The 16,923-nt window shown below is 36.4% G+C and overlaps 3 protein-coding genes across 3 annotated transcripts; 2 read left to right on the top strand and 1 right to left on the bottom strand.

The window, feature by feature from the left end:
• Window positions 1–26: 26 nt before the first annotated feature.
• LOC149742638 (organic cation/carnitine transporter 2-like) lies at window positions 27–6,384 on the bottom strand. Its single transcript, XM_089883883.1, has 11 exons — window positions 5,748–6,384; window positions 5,280–5,421; window positions 5,104–5,192; window positions 4,885–4,988; window positions 3,887–4,041; window positions 3,575–3,743; window positions 2,114–2,377; window positions 1,775–1,989; window positions 683–868; window positions 407–545; window positions 27–316 (listed from the first exon to the last, which is right to left on the bottom strand). Exons 1-11 carry the CDS (start codon window positions 5,904–5,906, stop codon window positions 259–261), a joined length of 1,680 nt encoding a protein of 559 aa, XP_089740009.1. The 5' UTR covers window positions 5,907–6,384; the 3' UTR covers window positions 27–258.
• Window positions 6,385–9,368: 2,984 nt separating this feature from the next.
• On the top strand, window positions 9,369–14,868 carry LOC149742637 (prostaglandin G/H synthase 2-like). The gene is made up of 12 exons (XM_089883871.1): window positions 9,369–9,559; window positions 9,623–9,736; window positions 10,200–10,343; window positions 10,400–10,543; window positions 10,618–10,796; window positions 11,124–11,359; window positions 11,590–11,681; window positions 12,360–12,646; window positions 12,698–12,845; window positions 12,994–13,143; window positions 13,389–13,486; window positions 13,645–14,868. Exons 1-12 carry the CDS (start codon window positions 9,493–9,495, stop codon window positions 13,855–13,857), a joined length of 1,872 nt encoding a protein of 623 aa, XP_089739997.1. The 5' UTR covers window positions 9,369–9,492; the 3' UTR covers window positions 13,858–14,868.
• A 197-nt stretch (window positions 14,869–15,065) lies between these two features.
• LOC149742636 (uncharacterized) lies at window positions 15,066–16,040 on the top strand. The gene is made up of 4 exons (XM_089883944.1): window positions 15,066–15,220; window positions 15,293–15,486; window positions 15,564–15,814; window positions 15,866–16,040. Exons 2-4 carry the CDS (start codon window positions 15,293–15,295, stop codon window positions 15,964–15,966), a joined length of 546 nt encoding a protein of 181 aa, XP_089740070.1. The 5' UTR covers window positions 15,066–15,220; the 3' UTR covers window positions 15,967–16,040.
• The last annotated feature ends 883 nt before the right edge of the window (window positions 16,041–16,923 follow it).

Genomic DNA, 16,923 nt, shown 5'->3' with positions numbered 1-16,923 from the left:
TACATTACACAATGTAAATTTTAAAATCGGTTTAATAGACTACGTTTTATTTTCAGACTTGAATAAAAAGCTCGCAATGGTCAAACTTATTTAACGTCTACTTAAATACTAATTCTAAATATTACGTTTACCGATTATTAAGCAAGATGTTACATCATATACCATTCTGTCCTAAGCTTTTCCGTGTAACTGTAAAATCACGGCAGATAAATAACAGTGATGATGAAATGTACGTGATTGTGGCGCAATTACGCGACTTTAAAATTTATCTTCAGATGGAGAATTCTTTCGAACACAGCCCAAACACGCAACCTCACTGTAAGTGTAAAGGAATTTCTTAAAAACGTCTTATAGCATGAAAAATAACCAAACAAACAATTTAGGCGTTATTGATGGTCGAACAAACCTTCTCATGTTAACAGCATCTTCTATAGACTGAGGCAGCGTCTGGTTTATTGCTTTGGGCAAGAATAAAAATAACACGGCTGATGCCAAGAGCACAGATCCAATTATTATAGAAGTTGTTATTGAACCTGTAGGATCACCTGAGACAAAGTATATAAGTTAATTTACTCAGCAGATGTTCCTTCTATTTTAGCCTGTATATGTGCGAGGTCAGAAATATCTGGACCCTAGAAAACTGCAAAATGTGATATTATATTGAACAAGCGACATTACAAACCTGCGTACAAGACATATGGTGCAGTTATGCCACCCATTTTGCCCACTGCATTTGAAATCCCAGTGATCGATTGCCGAAGGGCAGTCGGAAAGAGCTCACCGGTGTACAAAAGAATTATGGAAAATCCCACAGACGCAATTAACTTGCTGGTGCAAACCAACACATTTGTCAGCAGAGTCGGGTGCCCTGTTGAACAAAAGCTGTGTTAAGGAATTCCCACTTGAACAAAGGTGAAGATAATAAAAAATCACAATTTAATTTGTAGCTAGATGTATGCAAATGTAAAGTCGAAAACTTTTTTTTAGTATTTGAAGAGTCCCATTATGTATTGCATTGTGCCATAGCCCTCGTTAAGCCGTAGGCCTTCTTTCTTTGGAATTTCTGTGTGCCTCCTGCACTGTCCCTTGAGATGTTAGGACATAAGAGATCCACTGCACCCTTCTCCTTCCTCTTCGCCCTCTTTTTTCTTCCTCTTCCTCAACTGATGTCAATACCAGACTCTTTTCTTTCAATGCCTTTACTTTCGCATCTTCCGCCTTTCCACGTCTCGTAACAAGCCTTGTTCTTCTTTCACCCACTCATTTGTTCTCCTCTTGGCCCAACTTATTCCTAGTAGGCTACCCTTCTCTGTAATCACATCTCAAATGCTTGTATTATCTTCCCTTCTTGCTTTCTAAGCGTCCATGTTTTACATGATAACTATAGTGAACTAGTTAAATGTGTGTGTTGAATGTGAAAGTAGCTTACTTTATCCCCGCTTGGCCGGAAAACGACAGTCGGTATAACACGGGTGTCATACACCTCGTGCCAGCTTACGAGTTACCATGCATATTACTTTGTATGTATTTCCTTTTGGGAGGATTAGTGACCACCGGCTTGGAGCAATTAAAGTTAGGTGTCTTGCTCAGGAACGCATATGCCCGCAGCAATGGTAGCAGCGGCAAGGCTTGTACGGATTAAACTCTGTTACGGGCAGGCGCGCTAACATCTTTGCCACGGCACCGGTGTCGGCACAAATCGTGGCAAATGCCCTAACATGTGCAGGAAATATGACGCTGTATACCGCTATATAAATAACACACGCGAACTTACATTTTCCTGCAAATGGCGTTAAAACAGTAAAAATCGCCATCATAGTAACCATGGAAATGTAGGAGTTCCTTCGACCCAGCTTATCCGCCGTCAAATAAAACCATGCTGTGGCAGCTATATCCAACAATCCGAGTAAGAAAACGTTGATGAAACGATTTCCCGACAAACTATTGCTGTTAAGCCCGATCACGTAATATAGCAAGTTGATACAAAACCTAAAATTAATAAAACTGGTTTGAAACATTGGGAAGCCGTCAGTAAAGTCTTCCTCGTAACTTATATTTGGATAAGAGTTGACCTATTTACCACAGTACCATGGTGTTACAATAAAAAAATTACCAGGCAAGGCATACAATTAACATCCTTCGTATCAGTACAGGTCGACGAGCTGCTTGTTTCAATGTTTTCAGAACTCCTAACTGTTCTTCAACAGTTTCCGTATTGATCTCGAAGTTTGTCTCTTCGTTGCAAATGTTTGCTTCCGATTCTTTGTGTTCGGATTCGATGCGAAGATTATTAAGCTTTGCGATTTTTAATAGTATTACGTCAGCTTCTTTATCTCGCCCAACAGATGCCAACCAACGAGGCGATTCGTCGATCAACCTAAGTGAGATTTCGGTTGATCTTGATCATACACATAATATGGTAGATCGGGGGAAGACGGTACTCTTAAGCACATATTGCCCAATACTTGGGTCACTTTTCATTCTCTTATCTCGCGCCATTTTGGTAGTAAACATAAAACCATACAACCGTATCCCTACGACTCCGATAGACCGATCTGAATATTTGGATATTATGTACTAAAGGTGACCAATCTTTCCCCACCCTACTATGTAACGTTATTTTGGTGATATTACGAATTAGTACTGTCATATCTTAATTAATTAATAACACTTCAAAGAAATAAATCAAAACAGGAGGATTATTTATTAATAGCGACTATCACATATTAGGCGTAATTTTATCAATTTAAAAACAAATAGGGTAAGACGGGACAGTTTATTTTTTGTTTCTATTTTTCATACATTTTTTATAAATTATCTTGTTATTATATTAGTTAAATAACCTTTTATAAAATAATCATATTATTAAATTAAAAACAAACTCTTTAAAAGTTTGGCAATAAAAACTTACACAACTATATAGTGAGGGGAACGGAATATTTTTTATATTAATAGTATTTGCAACTTTTAGTTAGCGTATACTGAAATTAACCGGCTTTGCCCGGTTGTTTCTTTGTCACGAACACTTTATATATATTTTTTAAAACGGTATTATTTTGCTGCTTTTATCCCTATAGTTTAAGACATATTGACCCTTGTCTATTTTTTCTTCTGTACACATCTTGGTTTTTTCCACAAAACTAATTTTAAAAAAATCTTGACAAAATCAAGCTGTGGGAACATTTCAACCTATTTATTTCATCAAGCAACGGCACTGAATTATTGATTCAAACACGCAAACTACAAAATTTCGTCAGTTTTAATATGATTTACTTCGCATTTAAAATGGCATCTTATTGTTATGCCTTTTTTAGCGATTAAAAAATGTTGTATTCGTTTAACACCGAATTTTAATACTTAACAGCAGTAACCGACTTTGCCGAGCATTTAATTGTTGGACCGTGAGTCTGTTGAATTTTATTGACTTTTTCTTGTAAAGGTAGATTTTGGAAAAAAGGCCCATTTTTCCCAACTTGACTATATATAAATTTCGACGGTGTAACTCCAACAAAATAAATTCATTAAAATAAATGTCCTAGACGAGCAAACCAAGTATTCAATCGGAGCTACTTACCAAAAATAAGGGATGTAGAGCAAACCAATAAGATTCGTAGCTCGCAAGAACCAACGCCAGTTTTGAAACAAATATCCAAATAAGGGAAGTATTGTGTAGCCCAAAGAAAAGCCGCCTTGGACAAAAGAAAACATCCGCACACGATTTTCGGATGGTACAACTTCGCTTGCTGCATGGAATTTGCATTAATGTTATTTATTTTATAATATGTATAGGCCATGTTTTAGGACTAACTTTCAACATTTTACTAAAGTTCTGTTTTAATCAGTATAAATTATTGTAAAGTGAATTATGTTTATTTATTTTTCTTACAGAGCAAAGCTGCAGCCATATAGTTTACAAGAGTCCCACAACCGCATAAAAACATCAGAATTGCATACATGGTGGTATTGGTGGACATGCTTAATAGGAAAGTGAAGAAATACTGCCATACTGTGAACAATAAAAACACAGTACGGCGACCAAACCTGAAAAAAGATACAATCTTAACTTGAATCCAATGTTACATTTATATACGCATATGCGTCCTTGGGCAAGACACTTAATGGCAATTGCTTAAACCCAATGGTCACTAATGGGTTGTCTAAGTTGTCTAAACAGTATATATAAAACATAAAAAACTACCTACAAAGTTACATACTTGGTAACTCGTAAGCAAACACAGATTTATGAAACAGAACACTAGTGTTATAACGATTGTCGTTATCCAGCCACTTGAGAATAAAGCAAGTTACATTCATTTATTTATTCATTCATGGATTAAAACCGTTAATTGTTATTTTTTCTGTAGTAGGGTAGGGTGGCGTAATATGGGACACCTATTTATTATATTTCCTCGTCCCATTTGACAGCAAAGAATATTCAAAAAATTAATAAACCATATCCTTACGGCATCCATAGACCGTTGTTAAATGTTTAAAACACGATCAGGATATTTGGATATTATGCTGGTGTGTCAAAGGTATCACATCTTACCTCACTGTACTACATAATATATATTGCTTTATTTAATTAAACAGCCGTTAATTTGTAAGGACTATACAATTGTACTTGCTCGTGTACGCAACTTGTAAAAATTATCTTCCTTTTAATTCTGCATTGAAAGGTTTGTGAACCATTTTTTACAACTTGCATAAATCTTCTTAACAGCGAAATGTTTACTCAGCCCTCACAGGTGTACCAAATATTACGGTAACTATATGGTTACACTGTGTTTGCCAAGGCAATAGCCTAAGTTGTTAACTTATACGTTTCAAAAATCAATTTTAACTTCATAAGTTACCGCATATAGCAGTCAAACGTACATTTACCTGTCCGAGATGGCACCGCCTGTAATACCACCAAACATTTTTCCAGCCATGAATAAGGAGACTGCAAATGGTTTCACCCACGCGTCTTCACACACGAAGTTAAACTAAAACATATGGCGGACTGGGTCTCAATAAGTTTGTTAACAAAGTTCAGGTATAGTGTGGGTGACGTATTTCATATCCGAGTCGACCCATCAGTTAACACATCGTATAACTTACCTCTGTTAGGACACTCACTGCGTCTTCGCTATATCTCCAATGACGACATGGCACAGTCTGGTTTTCAACTTGTATGCCGATATCCCCGTCTGATGTAAACATTTGTGCATCGGTGTCATAAATTATTTCTCAGAAATGCACTTATCTATAACCGCTTAAAATAATGTTCAATTTACCCGTAGTGTTTTCCGACAACTTATAGTTCCAACATTTGCTTCTGACCAACTCATGTTGGTCGTTGCTGATCCATGGAACTGTTAAATTCAGCAAATATTCTTTTTGGGTTTCATTTAGGTTTGTGTACTCATTCAAGACTTCCTGAACATATAATAATACGAGGTATAGTCTTATAAACCATAATGTATAAATCGCCCAGTAAGGACTTCAATAATTATGCAGCTTGCGATTTCAGTTAACTGCTGCCATGGGTAAATGTTTGGTCCAGATGTAACCAGCATGCAGAAATTTGTTGGTTTACCATTTCCTATTGCACTTAACGAGAGGTACAAATAAAATCTCTAAAACGGTTTGTCAAAAGAACTGTCCCATCAGTTATGAAAATATTTTTTCCTTTAAAAATTAGGTACTCTCCTTATTTTTTAGTTAAACTTATTAATTTAACGTGATACCTTAATTTTTCTCACCTGAGGAATATCACAATGAAAGTCTGGTCGATAATGAATGTAAAGAAACTGAAATGTTGAAAATGCGTTTGGTATTGTTGCCAGCATCATTAGAACTGCAAGTCGTTTTTGGTACGGTCCAAATACGTTGAGTTCTTCAAATTTTCTTAAACGTTTCATTGTCTATCGCGTCCTGTTTGACTTTTACAAATCTTAGTTGTGAGTAAGTCGTATTAATGATATTTTATATAGGTAATTATACATAACATATTTTAGCTAAAACGCAGAATTCGCCAAGTAATTAAACACAATTGTTAAAGAAGCTTGTATTGTATATAATATATACAATACAAGCTTCTTTACAATACAAGCTTCTTTAATAATACATCCAGCACGTATATTATACGATATCAGTTACAATAACATGCGGTCTACACAAGATAAGGATAATAATGGCAGCCGATCGGAAACACCAGACATTATAATTAAGGGTATTCTGTTACACTTTAACATTCTGTAATCAGCTAAGCTTTGTAAAACTGAAACACTTTTAGCATTTTATCAAGAATCAATAATTATAATGATGAGCACGAGGATCGGTTAATTACTAGTAGTGGGTTTTTAAAGGTTAACAAAAAACGTGGGTCACTGTGTCCGGTTCCCAAGCCTGGAGCTGAGGTCCCGTTTTTTAAGGAGTAGGTTGATCCGCCTCCTTTAAAGGATCTTGGGGCGCAGTGCTACGCCCTTTAGATCTTGCTGTTTTAACCTCCGTTGTTTCACTGTGGGAAGTGAGCGCACGAGCGAAAAGGTTACAGAACAAAGATACTGCATAGGGGTACAAATGACATGTGAAAAATATGTGGCCGCTAGGTGCTCCCTTCGCTCAGGATCTGCTGTGATAGTTGCTCGATCTTGTGGGGCTCGATAAAAAAAAAAAAAAAAAGATCTTGTGGGGCTCGATCCTTGTGCAATTGTCTCCTTCTGCGCGTCTCTATTCTGTGTCTGGAATAAATTTTTCTTTTCGAATATCGCCGCATTCCGTTCTAGCCAACGTAAAAGTGACAACAGTAGTATTATGGCGAGTGTCTCTCGTTTCGGTCTATCTCTCAGATTTCGTGTGCCCGTATATCGAGATATACACATAATCTTGGGCGCGTATTTAGTATCGTGATTGTGGTCAGGCGTTGTATCGTATCGTTGCGCGTTGGGCTTTTTATACGAGCGCTCAGCGTTTTACCGATGTTATATTCGATTCCCTTCAGAAATGTAGTTAGGGCGTCGTCCGTTATTTTATTTTTCGCATATTGCCGTATAGCCTATATGTGAATAGCCTTTCTGCCATCGTGCCTATATCTCTTATATCCTTTCCACCAACTGCGTTCTTTTTCGCGATTTGTTTTTTCGTAAGTCGCGTTGGTGTTCTAATCATTGCGTATCTAAGAATCCGTTTGTTTATTTCGCGTTTAATGGTTGGCGGTAGTAAGAACGTTTTTGCCACCACAGTAATTCGTGGCATAACAATCGCTTTTAGGAGGATTGATCATCAACATTTTCGCTCGTTTAATCCAACTCGGCGCAACTGCCTTGTTTCACAAATTTGCGAAACGGTCAAACAGTTCGCCTAATTTGAACGAGCTCACATCAGTTAAACTAATGAAAAAGAGAAGTGAAGGCATGTTTGCCCACGGTCGCGTGCCCGCAAGTCGGTCCCGTTTCACTGTTGTGGTCAAGTCGGTCCCGTTTTACTGTTGTGATCAAGTCGGTCCCGTTTTACTGCCACCCAGTATAAATTTATTACGAAATATAATAAGCAAGTACTACTAACAAACTTATGTTATGGTAATTTAATAAGCACTTTTTAGCTAATGTAAAAAAAAGTTTGACGATTTTTTTTATCTTTTTATTTATGTAGTTCTATTCTTTTCTAGTACTTATGGTCAAACAGGATGCCTTACATACTTTTCTCATTCATTGTAAAATTACATGTTAAAATATTCTGTGTATAACAAACCAAATATTTGCCTCAGTTGATCAGGAAAAACAATGCTAAATGAAAACTGAACGCTTTGTTTTTGCTTTACAAAATAGAACAATACTAACAGAGTCAAGTGTAACAATGAAGTTATTTGTGTGTTTATTTCATTACAGGTAACTATCGGCACAGCATCAAGACGTCTGACGTGATCTGACATAGCGACGCCAACAGTACAGATGGTGGAAATGTACTTTAAAACGGTGCAAGATGCAGTAAGCAATATTTTGCTACAGAACGTTTTACGCGGTCAGTATTTAATAGATCTCGTATTGTTTTGTTCCTACCTACTGCGCATCTACAGTAGCGTCGTGGTGCATATTAACTGCGTTACTAACAGGTTCCTGATGAATAGCAGTTGTTTTTATCGAGCATTTAATTTATTTATTGTAACTAGTTTAATACGTAGTTACTCATTCGAGCTTTGCTCTCTTGTTGTTGTTTCAATTTTTTTTTCTTGCCCATTTTGTAGTAAACAAATAACATTTAACAAAAAAATTATAAACCGTATCCTTACGAATCCCATATACCGTTGTTAATTGTTTAAAACACGATTGGGATATTTGGATATTATGTGTTGGTGCTGCGTATTTCCACAACCTACGGTATGTCTATATTTTTGAGAAATTAGCGAAAATATTTGTACCTCGTTTCCAACTGTAAGAGATAGACACGCGCTTTAGCAAGAAACACTTTTGATGCCAACGGTGCTAATATCAGTGACGATAACTTTAAATTAAAATATTTTTTTAAATTTAATCCACCTTTTTAAAAAACGCATTCGATGTAAACTGTCAATTCATAACGAATTGTTAATTAGATAATAATTAAGCGGGTTTACATTAAAAAACCTTAAAATAATTAGTACATAAAGATTTTGATTTGGTTTCAGTCAACCGATTTAAGACTGAATGAGGTAATTGAGAAGATAGATATAGTAGGGTTGGGTAAGACGAAATACCCTCAGCAAAAAATATCTAAATATTCTGATCGTGTTTTAAACAACAATCACCAACGATCTATGGGAGTCTTGATAATACAGTTTTTATATACTTGAGAAGAAATGTGCATGAGCAACACCACAACTCCAATCGTGTTTGAATAATAAACCTCCAAGATAGCACAGGCACTTTTGCCTAACAATGAATGAATGGGTCGAATACAACTGGCTGATGTGTGGGCAGATTATAAACTATTGAGGTTTGGTGTGGGCGGATATTTCAATAAAGTGCGTGGTCCGTTAGTCCACGGAGAACCAACCATTGCAGTACAATAATGAATGCCACTTCATAAATATATTGATATACAATACATGTTGCAACGTAATGGCCGGAATAATTTCAAAATTGTCCAGATTAAACTCCAGCGATAAACTAAAAAAATATGTTAGAAATGATAGTAGATTCGTAAGTTAAAAGAATTAAACTAGCTAAAATGGTAATTAAACACGTTTTTTTTAATAATTGCAAAAATGAATGACTAATATTTAATGACAGATATTACTACGTGATAATGTACTGTTGCTTTAACCACACTAAGAGGCTTCCGTTTTGAAACGTTGTTGCTAACGCATACGTCAACTACGTCACGCATGGTAACCCAAGTGTGTCTAAATTTTCTGTGAACCGCGCGGACCATCGATCAATCGGTTCTGTGCATCCGTCCCTGTAAGAACGATGTTTAGTTCAGAACGATTTTAGTTATAGTTATCAATACATTTGTAGGCCAAGCAATATGAAATCGGTTTTGTTGCAAACAGCTGTTTTATTGGTTGGTTGTATTTTAGACAAATGCGAGAGCTGTAAGTAAAGTATATAGTTAATGCCTTCTCGCCATTAAGCTGACTTCCTGTTATTGTTTGCAGACGACCCATGTTGTGCATTCCCTTGCAAGCATAGCGCAATATGCACAACATTAAAGGATGATTACGAGTGTGATTGTACTGGTACCGGGTTTTATGGAAGAAACTGTGAATATGGTAAGTTGACTCAAAAGCTTCAATTATTGAACTGTGAAGTTGTCAGTTCGGTGCCCGGTTAGCGCGCTTGAGAAAGCTGTTAGCTGTTAATGCTAAGTAAATATACATACAGTCGAACCTATAACTAAGCTACTTTATCAGTACCGGACAAAAGCTAGATATTGTTGGTTCAAGTTATATAGTATTGTCGGATAAGGTAGGATATCCTTAGCACACAATGTCCAAATATCCTGATCATGTCTTAAAAATTTGAATCCAGTTTTATAACTGTTTTAGTTCTTTGCCTACTACCAAATGGGACAAAATATAGAATAAAACGGTGTCCCATCCTACCCCACCCTGCTATACTTGCCGTGCCAATATATAGTCAACTCAGCTTTGCGACGTTAAAATTTACTGGTTAAACTTACACGTATAATGTACAATTTACGATATCTTCGAATATGCAACCCAAACATTACAGGTTACTTTTCTACCTACGTAACTGATCTCTTTCGTCCATCGCGGAGTACGTTGCATCATTACATGACGAATTATTCGCTACTATGGAAACTGGTCAACAATATTTCATGGTTGCAAAAGAAACTCATGGCAGTGGTTTTAAAAAGTAAGTCAACCATTTCGATTTTGTAGGAAATGTAATTGGAATATTTTTATTTCAAGTCAGAACGAACTATGTCTATGAACCGTCACCTTATGTAGGAATGGATTCTTACCCTACCTGGGATTCCTATATAAATAAAACCGTTTATGCCCGGACCTTACCACCGATACCACAAGACTGTCCAACACCAATGGGCACAAAAGGTATTTGCACTTATAAGGTTTAACCCGTATAACTGCTTGAAACTATTGGGTCTCGTTTAATGTATTGTTTTTAGGTCCCAAAACTCTGCCGGACATTAAAGTTCTTCGAACACTGTTGTTTCAAAGAAATAAGTTTGAACCTTGTCCGATGCGGACAAACGTATTTTTTGCCTTTTTTGCACAACATTTCACCCACCAGTTCTTCAAAACCAACACGATAAAGGGAATGCCGTTTCAATGGGGCGAGCATTCGGTAAGTAAACAAAAAATCTTTATTTCGTTGCAAATACAGTAAGGTGTGGTAAAGTGAAACATTTTCCCAGTTTATTTTCTCGTTTAGTTTGCTGGTTAACATTGTTATTGCTGGTCAGGAAATGTGGAATTTATAGGCACTAAAAGTATCCTATCTCACTTACAGTTATACCTTTATTTGAATAAAACAAAAGAGAATAATTGGACTACAGTGGAGCAAACGCATATTTGACAGTTTATAATGCAAAACATTTCGCGCAATCATAACAAAAATCATTTTATAAAACTTTGGTTTAATGGCTTTAAACATTCATTTGCTTTTTAAAAGGTGGATCTGTCTCACGTTTATGGTCACACCAAACAAAGACAGCATGAGCTTCGATCGCATATAGATGGAAAACTGAAAGTATTTGAAACAAACGGTGAAGTTTTTCCTCCTTTAACTGAATCCGCCAACGTAACTATGAGTGGGGAGAAACTTATGCGAGGAAGAAAGTTTGCGATAGGCCATCCCGGTTTCGGTGCTTTCCCGTCGTTCTTCGTAATAGCAACTCTCTGGTTGAGGTATAATTCACCTTCTTATGTTTGTTAATATATGATACGTGATATTGGAAATTTACATATTCTACTCCAAGGATAAGATTCTACGTATACACGCGGCAAATCATGAGATCTAGAATGTCGGGAGAGATTGATTTTTCTAAATAAAAACAACAAACTATTTTTTGTTTTAACAGTTTGTTTCAACAATGAAACAACTTTTACGCACCCTGTATAAAAAAATTTTTGTTTAGAGAACATAACAGAGTGTGCGACATATTAAAGGACTTGCACCCAGACTGGGATGACGAAAGACTTTTCCAAACTGCAAGGCTCATATTAACAGGTTGTAAAAGATAATAATTAGCAACATCATGGCCTTATCAATATTATATTGTGTGCGCAATGGGGGTAATACTAATTTACGGGAATACGAAAATACGGGAACGACGGGAATCGCAATCTAATTTACCGGAATACGGAAAAGGCGGGGAAAACTGCAAACTAATTTACGGGAACTTACGGGAATGTGTTTTAAGCTTATTTTAAGCCTACACCAGTTACGGGAAGGTAACGGAAAATCGTTTTAAGCAAATTACAGTTACGGGAAACCAACGGGAATGTGTTTTAGGCACATTACAGTTACGGGAAACCTACGGGAGGTTTGTAAATACTTAAAACAAGCACAAAACGCATTCCCGTTGGTTTCCCGTAACTGTAATATGCTTAAAACAATTTTCCGTTTCTTTCCCGTAACTGGTGTAGGCTTAAAACAAGCATAAAACACGTTCCCGTAAGTTCCCGTATTCCTGTAAATTAGTTTGCAGCTTTTCCCGTCTTTTCCGTATTTCCGTATTCCCGTAAATTCGCATTACCCCGCAATGGCTGTAGCCTACAATGTCCTTGATGTGATAGCTGGACGATTGGTCGAATTTGGAAGCGTAACTGGTTCTTTTGCGATGTATTAAGAACAGTGTTGCATATATTTGCTTGCTATAGTTATTACTTCCGTCGTGTTTTGCAGGGGAAACATTAAAAATAATTGTGGAAGATTATGTTCAGCACGTCAGCGGATTTCACTTCCAACTGAGTTACGATCCGGAAATCCTACACAAGTCAACATTCTCATACAATAATCAAATACATGCTGAATTCCACATACTTTACCACTGGCATATGCTTATGCCGGATTTTATAGAATTGGGCGAACATGTTTACCCGCTTAAAGAGTTGCTGTTTAACGTTGATCCAGTCGTGGAAATTGGGATGGAAACTGTGTTGAAACAGCTCAGCAATCAATTCGCTGGGAAAGTACGTCGACACAGCCGCTTAAGCATACATCATATAAACATTAAGTTTTAGGTTGTTGGTGGAAGAAATCAGGGATCTGAATTGGTGGCTGTCGTCGAACTGGCTTTGAAACAAACAAGGCAGATGCGAATGTGTTCCTTCAATAAATACAGGGAAAGGTTTGGAATGAAACCATATACGTCATTTGAAGAACTCACAGGTTTTTTTATACAATATTTTAAACGACTTGTTCCCGTTGCATATTCTCATGTTTATATTATTTTTACAATTATATAACGTTTTAACCCTGCATAACACCGCATACCTTTGGTTCGTATACTCATCAAAAATATATAATGTCTGACCAGGTGAAACAGAGGTTGCAGCTTTGTTACGGAATTTGTATTTTGATATCGACGCGTTGGAACTTTTTGTGGGTTATTTTGTTGAGCACAGACGAAACAGACAAGTGCTCGGTGCAACTATGTTGGAGATGGGAGCTCCGTATTCCCTTAAAGGTTTATTTAAACATTTGATGTTACCGCTACATATAAGTAGGATGGGGGAAGACGGGACATCTTTATCACATAATATTCAAACATCCTAGTCGAGTTTTAAACAATTAACAGCGGTCTATGGGGGTCGTGAGGATACGGTCTATAATTCTTTGAATGTCTTTGTTTACTACTAATTGTGACGAGAAAATAGAATAAAAAGGTGTACCACCTACCCCCACCCTACTTTAATTTAAATACAAAATCAGGGGTGTTTGGAAATCCAATCGGATCGCCAGCTTGGTGGAAACCAAGTACATTTGGTGGAGAAGTTGGATTCAACATCATAAAAACTACTAAGTTAAAGGTAGGTCTTATGACCAGCAATGTGATGACCTTTTTAACATTAAGAAAGTTGGCATAATAATATTCTAAAAAACCAATTGTTCTTGTATTAAAATTAACACTGCGTCGTATTTTATCTGTACTTGTTTGAGGATCACTTAATGTTGCATCTTCATTTAGAACTTTATATGCCGGAACGTAAAAGGATGTCCCGATATTTCATTTAAAGTCCCGCAAGATGTTCCTTATAACAGTGTGGAGGGTAAAAGCTCTTCTCCCAACGCTGGGATTGCTGATGTGCTGATATCGCTGACCCGCCCGCAGATGGCGCAAAAGAGCCAAGTAAAAGAGTTAAAGAGAGAAGAAAAGACAAACGAGAAATCAGAGCTGTGATGTCACGGAATAGTTTCATACGATGATTTCGTATTAGGTGGTTGTAGTTTTAACATTGCTTATAGTGTTCGTGAAACTGTCCGCCGAAAAAAGTTTTTGTGGCCGCCCAATATGGTTGCGCAAGGCTATCACGAAAGAAACTCAAATTATCCTGTTTATTAAAGAATAATTTATTTGTTTATACCCATCTGATCAGTGATTCGTTCAGTCTAGATTACTATGACACATTATACAACCCTTTGTTTCAAATTTTTAGTTCCTTTATCTTTATTGTTTCTACCCAATTTCTATTTGAACAGTTATAGTAGGATGGTGGAAGATGGGATATCTCTTTATTCTATTTTCTCGTCCCAGTTGGTAGTAAACAAACAAACAGTCAGAGAATTACAAAACTGCATGTTCACGACTTTCATAGGCCGTTGTTAAATGTCTAAAACACGATCAGGTTATTTGAATATTATGTGCTAAAGGTGTCCCGTCTTTCCCCACCCTAATATATTGTATGAATATTAACTGTAAAATGAGAAACATAGTCTACTCACAACATTGTGTGTATTGCCCGTTCTTTCTTTAATACCGGTTTTAAAGTTCTCGCCTCATGCTTTCGTCACAATCCACACTTTATCGACTGGAAAACATTTTGTAACTCAAACTCCTGAGACAATCTTGTTACAGCCGTTATTTAAGGTTGTGCATTTAATAAATCTATCAAAGCTTATTTACTTTTACATTATAAATGCATTAAAAACATTTGTTTAAATATATCATTTATTTCGTTTCACCGAATAGTCCAAAATGTAGCAGACAGTTTTCGAACCAAGCGTATGCACTTTATATGTATCGGCGTACCTTGTTTAATTGAGTAAATAATGTGGTTCTTTTGCTGCTTTATTTATGGTTAGAGCATGGTCGATAAGAGTATTCTCATCAGCTATGGTTGCAGCTAATAAGGTACCTCCAAGTGTGATAAACAACATTTAAACAAAGATAATAAAGAAAATTGTCAAGCGAGATTCGTAATAAGTTACGGATGCTATATGTCTCTTGAATTACTAATGATTGGCAACTGTGTGAGAAACCAACTCTTTTGACCTGTCACTGGAAACAATGAGTTCATTAGGAATTGGAAAACAAATAACGACAGATGTCATATCGACGCTTCCAAACTGTATTATAAAATATTAAGCCGTCCCGGCAGTTTTGACAATAATTTTCAATGCTAGGAACTTGCCTATTGTTTAAAGGATCTCAGACAAACTATACAGAAAAGATATAACCAATAACAATCATTTACAAAACGCTTATTAAAAGCTATAAAAATAGCAACTGAATGTGGAGATCGGGAGATTAATGTTGTATCACGGTAGGTTAACGTGCGGGTTTATGTTGAACTTAACAAAAGAACGAGAGTAGTTTATAACAATATTTCTTTTAGATGAAAAGCCTTACCCTAACCTTCGCATTGATCGGTACGTTATGTCTACTTGTTGGGACAGCAGAGTCTCAGAACGATTCAAAGCTGACAGAATCACCTATAACAGTAACACCGAGACCCAATAAGACGGTACAAGCTACAACAGCACCAAGAACTACGACAATACAACCTACAACTGCACCAGGAACGATAAAGTGAGTCAACTTGCAGTCAGACCACATTTTTTCCTTAGTAAAATTTACATTGTTAATTTTAAATATCTCTTTTTTAGGCCTGTAACCCTTAATCTTACTATCGCTAAACCAAGTCTTTACTGGGGTCGCAACTGGCTCTATAACCATTGGTATAATGGCTTGCACCATTGGGGCCATCGTTGGGGGCACTTCTGGGGTCACTGGACTCACTGGAGACCGTGGAGTCACTGGGGTGGACATGGATGGTGGCACCATCGGCACCCACTGTGGTGCCATCGACATCGACTGTTGGCAACTAGAGATGAAGTCAAGGACGAAGTTGAAACTGGTAAGAAGTAATTGTATAAGAAGTTATTTTTGTTTATGCTCGTATTTATAGATATAAATGATGCTGATAATGTCGATATGCCAGTACCTGAGATGTCTGATTACGATGACAGTTATCCCAGACGATCCAATGACGATGACAGGAACGAATAACATCAACCCGATAACGACTTTTCAGTAAAATTTAAACAAGTTAATTAAATTAAAATAAAAATCAACAAATCAAACTTTGTGTCCGTTAATCGCACCGAATTTAACATATTTAACGTTTTTTGATATAGTAGGGTGGGGGAAGATGGGACACTTTGTCAGACGAGACTTTTTTTAATTTTCTTTTTACGGACCCCCATTTAATGATAATCAGGAAAATAAGGTTACAGAATTGTTCGACAGTATTATCACGACTTTATAAAACGCTCGTCAAAGCTGATTACTGTTTTTAAATATTAAAAAATATATGTAAAATAGAAACAGTATACTTTGAACAGGTAAAAAAATTGAAACAGTAAGGTGCTATTTTTTAATGCTCGCTAAATCATAGTAAAGCCAATGATTTTTTTAGTTTGCGTGAGCAAACGATTAAACTAGTTTCAAAGCTTCATAAAACAACCTTGAATATTCCGTACAGTTTATTTTTGTCTCATAAAACTAGTTTTAGTTTTGTAAAAAAAACATACAGTATGTAATTGTAACCAACAAAACGGGTTTTAATCGCCATTTGTGATCGTGTCGCAATATAGGTAACAGGTATTCATAAACGTATTTTATTATCCACTAAGGCATGTCAAACTAATTCACTGGTTTGGTTAAACTCATTTGTATATAGCAAAACATTCAACTCCTGCAGAATGCGTTAAATTTTACACTGTAATTATTAACCGAATCATCGTACAAAAAAGTTTGTTTTCGTGACTTTGGACAAGCTTTAATCACGCTGCAATTAGGTAACGGTAGAAGTTAATCTTAGTCATAACACGGTTTTTATTTATAGGAGTGGGGAAGATGGGACACTTCGTCAGATGAGACCCTTTTTTAATTTTTTTAGGCCCCTATTAAATGACAATAAAAAAATAACAGTTTTATGACGACTTTATAAACCGCACGTGAAGT

Source organism: Ciona robusta, chromosome 1, assembly GCF_009617815.1.
Source record: "Ciona robusta chromosome 1, ASM961781v2".
Taxonomy (NCBI): domain Eukaryota; kingdom Metazoa; phylum Chordata; class Ascidiacea; order Phlebobranchia; family Cionidae; genus Ciona; species Ciona robusta.
This window is presented reverse-complemented; position numbering and strand designations above follow the sequence as displayed.